The sequence below is a fragment of the Piliocolobus tephrosceles genome, chromosome 14, assembly GCF_002776525.5.
Source record: "Piliocolobus tephrosceles isolate RC106 chromosome 14, ASM277652v3, whole genome shotgun sequence".
NCBI classification, from domain to species: Eukaryota; Metazoa; Chordata; class Mammalia; order Primates; family Cercopithecidae; genus Piliocolobus; species Piliocolobus tephrosceles.
Genome location: NC_045447.1, coordinates 9,702,470 through 9,712,733, shown reverse-complemented (window position 1 = coordinate 9,712,733; position 10,264 = coordinate 9,702,470). Strand labels below are relative to the sequence as shown.

Below are 10,264 nucleotides of genomic sequence, written 5' to 3'. Positions count from 1 at the left end.
GAGACTCCATCTAAAAAAAAAAAAAAAAAAAAAAAATAGGCATGATGAGTGTCAACTGCAGAGACCAACACTTGGTCCCTGGCACCATTTAAGGGCCCAGGAAGCTGGAAATTGAGGTGACCTTGGGACTGTTAGAGAAGCCCCACTCTCAGCATGATGCTTGTCCCAGTCTCACTCATCTCTGACTGGCTGGGACATCCGGGATCCCCCAGCCATGGCCATCCTGGTGCCTCCCTGCCCTGCCTCCGTGGTCTTGGGCCTGAGTTCTCCCATAACCACCCCTGCAGCTTCTACGTGGCTTGTGTTGTCCTGGGGCTGCAGTTCTTACATGAGAAGAAGATCATTTACAGGTGACTTTTGTCCCAGGGATGCCTGGGGGTGGGGGTGGGGTGGGTGAGGACACAGACGCTGCCTCCCTCCTGCCTGGGCTGCTCCGGGGGCGGTTGCTGTTTCCTGGGTCTAAGCCCCCCTCATTCCCTTTGATCTGCACCCTTGCCCTCAGGGACCTGAAGTTGGATAACCTTCTGCTGGATGCCCAGGGATTCCTGAAGATCGCAGACTTTGGACTCTGCAAGGAAGGTGGGGGCTGCCCATTGGGATCCATAGCTCCAGCCTTGTTTACCCAGCCTGGCCAATAGGATGATGGGCACATGGCATCTCCCAGGAAATCTCACCCACGGATGCCCTGGTTCCACTGCTCCAGACCTCATTCCAGGGGACAGCTGGGCACACTGGCCCTTTCTTCCCAGCCCTAGAGGCTCGTATAGAGCCCCAGCCTGCACCTGGCCCGAGGGAGAGCCTATGGTCAGGGCTGGGAGAGGAGACTGAGTTCTGCCTCTTGTTTTTTTCTTTCTTTATTTTTTATCTTTTTTTTTTTTTTTTGAGACGGAGTCTTGCTGTGCCGCCCAGGTTGGAGTACAGTGGTGCAATCTCGGCTCACTGCAACCTCCACCTACTGGGTTCAAGCAATTCTCCTGCCTCAGCCTCCCAAGTAGCTGGGACTACAAGCGTGTGCCATCACGCCCGGCTAATTTTTGTATTTTTTTAGTAGAGACGGGGTTTCACTGTGTTAGCCAGGATGGTCTCGATCTGCTGACCTCATGATCCGCCCACTTTGGCCTCCCAAAGTGCTGAGATTGCAGGCGTGAGCCACTGCGCCTGGCTTCTTTTTGTTTTTTTTGAGACGGAGTCTTGCCCTGTTGCCCAGGCTGGAGTGCAATGGCACGATCTCAGCTCACTGCCACCTCTGCCTCCAGGGTTCAAGAGATTCTCCTGCCTCAGCTTTCCAAGTAGCTGCAATTATAGGCACATGCCACCATGCCCCAGCTTATTTGCTGTATCTTTAGTTGAGACGGGGTTTTACCATGTTGGCCAGGCTGATCTCGAACTCCTGACCTCATGATCTGCCCGCCTCAGCCTCCCAAAGTGCTGGGATTACAGGTGTGAGCCACCATACCCGGCCGAGTTCTGCCTTCTATGACCTTAGCCTGTGAGCTTGGCTCCGCATGCAGTCAAATGGCGTCATAACCATTCCGACCTCCTTGGGTACAGGGCAGGGCTTGGCACAAGCTCAGCTCCCTGGCTGAGGCTTGGCTGTTAAGGTTATTGTGAATAGGCCACACCAATCTGCTTTTGGTGTGCCTGTTGATTTGTAGGGATCGGCTTCGGGGACCGGACTAGCACCTTCTGCGGCACCCCGGAGTTCCTGGCTCCCGAGGTGCTGACCCAGGAGGCGTACACACGGGCTGTGGACTGGTGGGGGCTGGGCGTGCTGCTCTATGAGATGCTGGTGGGTGAGGTGAGTGCTGGAGTGTGCTGTCTGGGCCTCTGGGTTGGAGTGGGGTGGCCCGTGCATCCTGCTGAGCCCCCATCTCCATAGTGCCCTTTCCCAGGGGACACGGAGGAAGAGGTGTTTGACTGCATCGTTAACATGGATGCTCCCTATCCCGGCTTTCTGTCGGTGCAAGGGCTTGAGCTCATTCAGAAGGTAAGCACTGCTGGGTCTGGGTCTGGGCTGGATGGCTGCTCAAGGCCCATGTGCCCTCCGTCATGGGACAGCAGACCCCCTGCCACCCATCCGAAGAGCGCTCTGGGCCAGCGTGCTTGGGGCCTGTGGATGATGGCAGTGCCTGGGGCTGAATGACCTAAGTGAGCGCCTGTCCTATTGCCCAGCTCCTCCAGAAGTGCCCCGAGAAGCGCCTCGGGGCGGGTGAGCAGGATGCGGAGGAGATCAAGGTCCAGCCGTTCTTCAGGGTGAGTGGCTGGGGTGGTGGTGGTCCCCTGTGCCTGGCAGGGTAGGTGACACGGAGTGACTCATGGAGCTGCTGTTCCTGCCATCTCAGGCACCTCTCCTTTTCCCCCAGACCACCAACTGGCAAGCCCTGCTCGCCCGTACCATCCAGCCCCCCTTCGTGCCCACCCTCTGTGGCCCTGCGGACCTGCGCTACTTTGAGGGCGAGTTCACAGGGCTGCCGCCTGCCCTGACCCCACCTGCACCCCACAGCCTCCTCACTGCCCGCCAACAGGCCGCCTTCCGGGACTTCGACTTTGTGTCAGAGCGATTCCTGGAGCCCTGAGGGCACCTCCTGGCACCTCTGTCCCCTTCCCCCACACACTGATAGAGCCTCTGCTTGCCCACCTGTGTGCCCTGCCTGGCGGTCCAGGCCTTGCCGGGTACTTAGGAGCCCTTGGGACTCGAGGTGGCAGCCATGGGGCCACTGTTGTGGGCTTTGCTCAGTGTCACTGGGCAAAGTGTGTCCCCTCCCCCTCCAGCTCGCCCTCCTCTACCTCCCAGCAAGACCTGGCCCAGAAAGGGTGCCGCAGCAAGGAGTGATATGGTTTGTCTTTTTAAGACTGGACTTGCTTTATAGACTAATAAATTTGTAAAAGTGTACACTGGCAGTAGCCTGGGTGGGGCTGGGGTGGAGCCCGGGGTCTGCTTGGGCCTGAGCTGCCCACAGGTCCTTTTTTTCCCCTTTCTTCCTTGGAAGGCAGAACTGCCCACCGAGGCAGGGATCTGTCTGTCTTGAAGTTCAGTTCTGGGGCCTGGGAGGAGTGGGCAGGAGTGACCGACTCCAGGCCCTCCAAGGGCTGACCCTAGCTGGGGACAGGTCCCGTGGTTTTCAGGCACAAGATAGTAGCCCAGCCTCCAGCAACCCTAAACAGCTGGGCTGCTGCCCTCCTCCTCCTCCTCCTCAGCCCAGAGGGTCTCCCAGGACCCCGAGGGCCACCCACAGAAGAAGTGGGCCAGGTTGCGGGTCAGGCCTCGGTCGAAGGGGTTGCCGGGGCGCTGGCGGAGATAGGCGATGCGGTGTGAGGAGATGAATTCCCAGGTGGTGGTGTTGCTGGCCACCAGGTAGAGGTGCGAGGCGAGGAGCAGGCTGGCCACCAATGAGAAGAGGGACAGCAGCAGGAAGGTGGCGAACAAGAGCCCGCTGGATCGCAGCCACAGTCCCCAGGGCTGGAAGAACTGGAGGCCTGACCTGCAGTGCAGGGGACAGGGGTCTGGTGCTGGGGGAGGGTAGGGGAGCCCTTCCCTCCCTGTGCTGGATCCCTGGGAGTCCTGGCTCTGTCCACCCCTGTGGGAGCATACATCCCACCCTCCCGCTATGCCCGGGCAGCAGCACCCACCATGCCAGGTACAGGCCCCAGAGAAGCACCACTAGCTGCAGTGCCAGGTAGACCACAAAGAGTGGGTGGTTGCGCTCCCCCACACAGTTCTCCATCCAGGGGCAGTGGTGGTCGTAGCGGCGGACGCAACGGCGGCACTCACGGCAGTGCCGAGCCCTCAGGGGCTGCTGTGGGCATGGAGGAGAGTGGAGGCTCAGTGCCAGCCCTGCTGTGAGCCCACCACTGAGGGGAGGAATCAGGGCCTGATGATGGAAGGCCTTCTTGGAGGAGGGGTGAGGCCCAGGCACTGGGGCAGGAGGAGGTCGAGGAGTCTCAGCTTTGGGCCAACCTCTCCCAGGTGAGTGTCTCTGCATCACTCACCAGCACCAGGCAGTATCTGCAGCGCCGAAGAGGGATGGCTGGAGGAACCATGGCTGTCTGCTCCTCTTTGAGCTCCTCCTGGAATGAGACAGGTGGCATTGGCGGGCAGCTCCCCTAGGGGCCAGCTTAGCTCTGGTTGTGGAGTTTAGGACCCATCCCGTGCAGAATGGAGGTGTGGGGTGTGGCGGAGCACCCTGGACTGAGGGTGGCTGTGTGATGTTTGCAAGTCTCTTCCTTCTCTGGGCCCCAGCAGTTTCCTCACTACTGTAGGATGGGGCTCTAGGGCTGGCAGAGGATTCACTGAGCTGCCCCCACAAGAGCCTGCAGCACAGAGCCTGGCATGGAGACGTGCTGGCTGTTGAGTCCTTGTTGGTGAGAGTAGGGGCCCCTGGTTACCTGAGGCTGGGGCTGCACATTCACGTAGCCGGGGTCCATGAGTGACACAGCGAGGTAGAGCAGCAGGGAGCCCAGCACCAGGAGCAGGAAGGTGAGGGGCAGGAGCAGCTCCCCCTGCTCCTCCCATTGCCGCAGCTCTGGAGAGGCCGGGAGAGCACAGTGAGGCTGGGCCGGGTAGAACAGGAGTGGGTGAGGCCGGGCGCGGTGGCTCAAGCCTGTAATCCCAGCACTTTGGGAGGCCGAGACGGGCGGATCACGAGGTCAGGAGATCGAGACCATCCTGGCTAACACGGTGAAACCCCGTCTCTACTAAAAATACAAAAAACTAGCCGGGCGAGGTGGCGGGCGCCTGTAGTCCCAGCTACTCGGGAGGCTGAGGCAGGAGAATGGCATAAACCCGGGAGGCGGAACTGTGAGCTGAGATCCGGCCACTGCACTCCAGCTGGGGTGACAGAGCAAGACTCTGTCTCAAAAAAAAAAAAAAAAAAAAAAAGAACAGGAGTGGGTGGGGCTGGGTTGCAGTTGGAGGTGGGGAAGTGTCTTCCTGGCCGAGCAAAAACCTGGAGACGTTGGTTCCATGAGTGGTTGTGTGTGGCCAGCAGTTCTTCTGAACTTTATCTGGAGGGTCAGAGGGAACCATGGAAGGTTATAAGGCCAGATCTGTTTTGGAAAACCTCATTGCTAGAGAAATGGATCAGGGGAAGCCTAGGGGCAGATAATCTGGCCAGGAGGAAGAAGAGGGGAGCTGCAAAGGCCTGGCAGGAAGTGAGAGAGGAGGGAATGGACAGAGGGGGCTGCTGGGTGAAGGGAGCCAGACCTGACTGGATGTGGGAGAGAGGGAGGAGGGGTCCTGCGTCTCTGGCTCTGCAATGGTGAGAGACTGGCCAGGTCTGAAATGCCTGAGATATGGAAGGGAGGGTGCAGCTGGCAGGCTCAGATGCTGCAGAGGGGCATAAGAAAGGGTCCAGTGGCTTCAGCCCATGGTGGTGACAGGATTTTGGGGAGGTGCAGGGCAAGGAATGAGGGGGCATGAGACCACCAGACAGCCGAGTGTAGACAAATCCCACGTCCCTTGGTTGTAAGGGGGAGCAGAGAAGAAAGGGTGGCTTTTGAGGGGGGTTGTTTTCTGATAGGGAGACCTGAGCAAGTTTTTAGGCCAAAGGGTGAAGGTGGTGGAGGAGCTCTGAGGTCTTGGGAGGAAAACCAGCACGGGCCCCAGTCCAGAAACTGAGGCTGGACCACCATGGAAGGAGGGCTGGGGGCTGCTGTGGGTGACAGTGAGGGAGGCTGCCCGTGGCAGGTGAGGTGCTGGGTAGGGGGCTACTGAGGGGAATGAGGGAAATGGAGGTGGGTAGGTGGGTGAATCTGTGGGAAGATGGGAGACAGGCCTCATCCCGTGGGGTGTTCTCTTGCCTGAGGGGTTGCCTGGACTTGGGCAGCTAGTGACCACGGGGGTGTGGAGGGTGTGGGTGTGGACAGAATGCCAATCCTTGCATCTAGTTGAGCCTCCTAATCATACGGATGGGAAGATTTGGGGTCAGTTCCTGGGAAGGAACTAGTGGGTCCCAGGATCAAGGGACATGGGGCTCAAGTCGGTCCTTGGATCTGGTGGGCACCGGCTGGGTCCTGGGATGGACAGGGCATTTGGCAATGATCAGGAAGATGCTGGGATTAATCAGGAATCAACGGGGTATCAGGCTGAGAGCGGGTGGCTATTGGAATGATAGATGGGGAGGGGGCTTCAGGAGATGGCGGAGATCGGGCCAATCCCAGGATCTCCAGGGATTAGGCGGGAGACCCAGTGAGACCCGAAAGTCTGGGGAACCACGCGGGATCGGGTGGGTCCGGGGTCGCTCGGGGTCCGGCTCACCGGTATCGTGCAGGAAGAGCACCAGCGTGATCCCCCAGGTCAGCACGGTGTGCCCGGTCCGCACCAGGACCCCAGGGCTGAGGAGCGCCCAGGGGGCCATCGCCTCGGCCAGGGGCCCCACCCGGAAGAAGCGCCCAGAAGGGCGGGCCCTCCGAGGGAGGGGAACGCGGTCGCCCGGGGATTGGTGGATCTGGGCGCTGGGCAGGGCCGGACTGGATCAGGGAGTCTGCCTATTGGATGGCAGCTGCGGCCGAGTGGACCCTCAAGCCAACAGGTGCCTGAAGAGGCTGAGGGCGGGGCCGGCGCGCGCGCAGCTGGTAACTCCCCTAACTCCAGCCCCACCCGCCAGGTAACTTTTGAAAGACCAGGCGCGCGCGCGCACCTCCCCCGCGCTCCCCTGTGCCCGCCCTCGCAGCCTCGCGCATGCGCGTAGCTCCCTGGGCGCTTAAAAGATCCGGCGGTTTGCTGTGAGTCCGAGAGGCAGAATTGTGCCCATTTCGAAGATGTGATGACTAAGGTCTCCAGAGGGCCAGGGTTCGCCCAAGGTTGGTCTGTGGTGACAGCTTTACCTCCCTGCTATTTATTCTCAGATATTGCAAACGGAGAGAAAAGTGGAGGTATGTGGTGCAGATTCTGACTATGGGTGATCCAACTTAGGCGGGAATCAGAAATCCCAGCACTGCCCCTTCCTACCTGTGTGACCCTGGGCGAGTTACTGAGCCCCTCTGAGCTGTTTTCTGTCTCTATAAGGGGGATGATGGCCGGCCGCGGTGGCTCAAGCCTGTAATCCCAGCACTTTGGGAGGCCGAGACGGGCGGATCACGAGGTCAGGAGATCGAGACCATCCTGGCTAACACGGTGAAACCCCGTCTCTACTAAAAAATACAAAAAAAAAAAAAAAAAAAAAAAAAACTAGCCGGGCGACGTGGCGGACGCCTGTAGTCCCAGCTACTCGGGAGGCTGAGGCAGGAGAATGGCGTAAACCCGGGAGGCGAGCTTGCAGTGAGCTGAGATCCGGCCACTGCACTCCAGCCTGGGCGGCAGAGAGAGACTCCGTCTCAAAAAAAAAAAAAAAAAAAAAGGGGGGGGGGGGGGGTGACAATAGCGTCTCCATCCTAAGGTGTTTGGGAGGATTAAATAATGGAAGCGCCTTGTCTAGCACGGGGCTGTCTTGCCTCTCCTGCTGTGAGCCACCACCTACAGGCGGACTTTCCCTGCCAGAGGCTTCAGGCTGTCCTCCTTCCCTGTGTCCCCAGGGCCTTCCCCACTCAGCCTTGCCTTTCCACAGCACCTCTCACTGATACCAGCATCCTCCTCCACCTCCATCTGATTGGCCCCATCCCAGCTCCTCCAGGATACTCCTCTGACATCTGTTGTTCTTCTCAGCTCAACATCCTTTTTTTGATTGGGGAATCGACTTCCCATCCCATGTGATTGGAGGGACTGCCCCTCACCCCATAGGATGGCGAGCGGCAGGCTGTGGGCGTTCGACTCTGCAGAACCAATCACAGGCCTTCCGTGAGATTACTGTCTAGATGCTGAGAGGAAGGGGCATTCTTTTGGATCTCAAGCCTAAGGAATGGGATATAAGGCAACTGAGAGCCATCTTTACGCTGGGCGGAGAGGGCCTACCCTGTCTGTGGCTGGAGAAAATGAGACCAACTTATAAAGACACATAGAGATGGATAAGCAGCACTAAAGGAGGGAGCGAGAGACGGTCTGAACAACATTGTCTGAGCCCTCCAGATTCAGCTGTCCCTGAAGCTGATACTAACTGCATCCCCTGGTTGCAAGTCAATTAATTCCCATCTTTTTTTTTTTTTTTTTTTTTTTTTTCAGACAGAGCCTCACTCTGTTGCCTAGGCTGGAGTGCAGTGGCACAATCTGGGCTCCCTGCAAACTCCGCCTCCCAGGTTCAAGCGATTCTCCTGCCTCAGCCTCCCAAGTAGCTGGGACTACAGGCGCCCGCCACCACATCTGGCTAATTTTTTGTATTTTTAGTAGAGACTGGGTTTCACCGAGTTAGCCAGGATGGTCTCGATCTCCTGACCTCGTGATCCACCCACCTCGGCCTCCCAAAGTGCTGGAATTACAGGCGTGAGCCACTGCACCCGGCCTGTTTTCTGCTTTCTTGAGATGGGGTCTCACTATGTTGCCCAGGATGGCCTCAAACTCGTGAGCTGAGGCAATCTTCCCCCTCAGCCTCCAGAGTAGTTGGGACTGCAGGCGTGCACGATCATGTCTGGCTTAAAGGGAGAATGAGGGAGTGGAGGGAAATCTTCAGTAGAGTAAGGGAAATGAAAAATTCTGAAGGGTTGGTCATGGTAAATGTGATTAGGCAGCTCTGTGTGCTCGCTGGCAATTATGAAAGTTAGGACTCTGTTCTCCTGCAGAGACTAGGAGACAGAGGCTCCAATCTTCCTGATATTACACTTCAATGGAATGGCCTTCAGGTCCTTGAAAAAACACTCCTGAATTGTGAGATACACACACATCTCAAATGGACAGAGGAAGGATCACAATTTTAAGTTCCCATCCCACCACACTTTTTTTTTTTTTTTGAGATGGAGTTTTGCTCTTGTTGCCCAGGCTGGAGTGCAATGGCACAATCTCGGCTCATTGCAACATCTGCCTCCCAGGTTAAAGCGATTCTCCTGCCTCAGCCTCCCAAGTAGCTGGGATTACAGGCATGTGCCACCACGCCCGGCTAATTTTGTATTTTTAGTAGAGACAGGGATTCTCCATATTGGTCAGGCTGGTCTTGAACTCCCGACCTCAGGTGATCCACCCGCCTTGGCCCCCCAGAGTGCTGGGATTGCAGGTGTGAGCCACTGCCTTTTTTTTTTTTTTTTTGAGACAGAGTTTCATATTGTCTGCCTGGTGTGATCTCGGCTCACTGCAAACTCCGCCTCCTAGGTTCAAGTGATTCTCTTGCCTTAGCTTCCCAAGTAGCTGGGATTACAGGCATGCGCCACCATGCCCGGCTAATTTTTTTTAAATTCTTAGTAGAGACAGGATTTCACCATGTTGGCCAGGGTACCCTTGAACTCCTTGTGATCCGCCGGCCTCGGCCTCCTAAAGTGCTGAGATTACAGGTGTGAGCCACTGCGCCCGGCCAGAGGTCACATTTCTTAGGGAGACTCAGTAAAATGACTTTATGGTTTAGACATCAGTCTGCCTTTGGAGAGGTAGGTCATGTTTGAAGGTGCTGAGTGGCAAAATATAGTTTCTTTTTTTTTTCTCTCCAACTTTCATTTTAAGCTCAGGGGTACATGTGTAGGATGTGTAGCCTTGTTACATAGGTAAACGTGTGCCATGGTGGTTTGCTGCACAGCTCATCCCATCACCTAGGTGTTTTGTTTTGTTTTTGAAATGGAGTCTTGGGCCGGGTGCGGTGGCTCAAGCCTGTAATCCCAGCACTTTGGGAGGCCGAGACGGGCGGATCACGAGGTCAGGAGATCGAGACCATCCTGGCTAACATGGTGAAACCCCGTCTCTACTAAAAAATACAAAAAAAAAAAAAACTAGCCGGGCGACGTGGGGGATGCCTGTAGTCCCAGCTACTCGGGAGGCTGAGGCAGGAGAATGGCATAAACCCGGGAGGCGGAGCTTGCAGTGAGCTGAGATCTGGCCACTGCACTCCAGCCCGGGCGACAGAGCAAGACTCCGTCTCAAAAAAAAGAAATGGAGTCTTGCTCTGTCACCTGGGCTAGAGTGCAATGGCACGATCTCAGCTCACTGCAAACTCTGCCTCCTGGGTTCAAGCAATTCTCCTGCCTCAGCCTCCTGCGTAGCTGGGATTACAGGTGCGTGCCACCACACCCAGCTAATTTTTGTGTTTTTAGTAGAGACAGGGTTTCACCATTTGGCCAGGCTAGTCTCAAACTTCTGACCTCAAGGGATCCACCCGCCCTGGCCTCCCAAAGTCCTGAGATTACAGGCGTGAGCCCTGCACCCAGCCTGGCCACAAGTTTTTAAAAGGAGAGCCCTCGATGTGCCAGGTTTTGT

General features: G+C 57.0%; 2 protein-coding genes across 4 annotated transcripts in view; one reads left to right on the top strand and one right to left on the bottom strand.

Annotated features, from left to right (window-relative positions):
• PKN3 (protein kinase N3) overlaps window positions 1–2,892 on the top strand; it is a 19,686-nt gene extending 16,794 nt beyond the window's left edge. The window contains exons 7-12 of the mRNA XM_031934111.1: window positions 153–350; window positions 503–579; window positions 1,656–1,798; window positions 1,880–1,987; window positions 2,173–2,253; window positions 2,364–2,892. Coding sequence (XP_031789971.1) covers window positions 153–350; window positions 503–579; window positions 1,656–1,798; window positions 1,880–1,987; window positions 2,173–2,253; window positions 2,364–2,576 — 820 coding nt within the window. The 3' untranslated portion in view covers window positions 2,577–2,892. The remainder of the gene's footprint in view (window positions 1–152; window positions 351–502; window positions 580–1,655; window positions 1,799–1,879; window positions 1,988–2,172; window positions 2,254–2,363) is intronic.
• ZDHHC12 (zinc finger DHHC-type palmitoyltransferase 12) lies at window positions 2,839–6,411 on the bottom strand. 3 transcript variants are annotated; one of them, XM_023199895.1, is made up of 5 exons: window positions 6,257–6,411; window positions 4,387–4,523; window positions 3,991–4,068; window positions 3,631–3,797; window positions 2,839–3,482 (listed from the first exon to the last, which is right to left on the bottom strand). In XM_023199895.1, the coding sequence occupies exons 1-5, from the start codon at window positions 6,354–6,356 to the stop codon at window positions 3,158–3,160; spliced, it is 807 nt and encodes a 268-aa protein (XP_023055663.1). In that variant the 5' UTR covers window positions 6,357–6,411; the 3' UTR covers window positions 2,839–3,157. The 3 variants fall into 3 exon arrangements, with proteins under 3 accessions (XP_023055663.1, XP_023055664.1, XP_023055665.1); XM_023199896.1 differs by having other exon boundaries at window positions 3,195–3,510; XM_023199897.1 differs by having other exon boundaries at window positions 3,259–3,460.
• Between the last annotated feature and the right edge of the window lie 3,853 nt (window positions 6,412–10,264).

Excerpts from the sequence above, each read along its gene's own strand:
- ZDHHC12 (XM_023199895.1), bottom strand. The coding sequence starts at position 6,356 with ATGGCCCCCTGGGCGCTCCTCAGCCCTGGGGTCCTGGTGCGGACCGGG. Across the intron at positions 4,524-6,256 it reads GCTCTTCCTGCACGATACCG|AGCTGCGGCAATGGGAGGAG; the intron begins GTGAGCCGGACC and ends CGGCCTCTCCAG. Across the intron at positions 3,798-3,990 it reads GCAGATACTGCCTGGTGCTG|CAGCCCCTGAGGGCTCGGCA; the intron begins GTGAGTGATGCA and ends CCATGCCCACAG.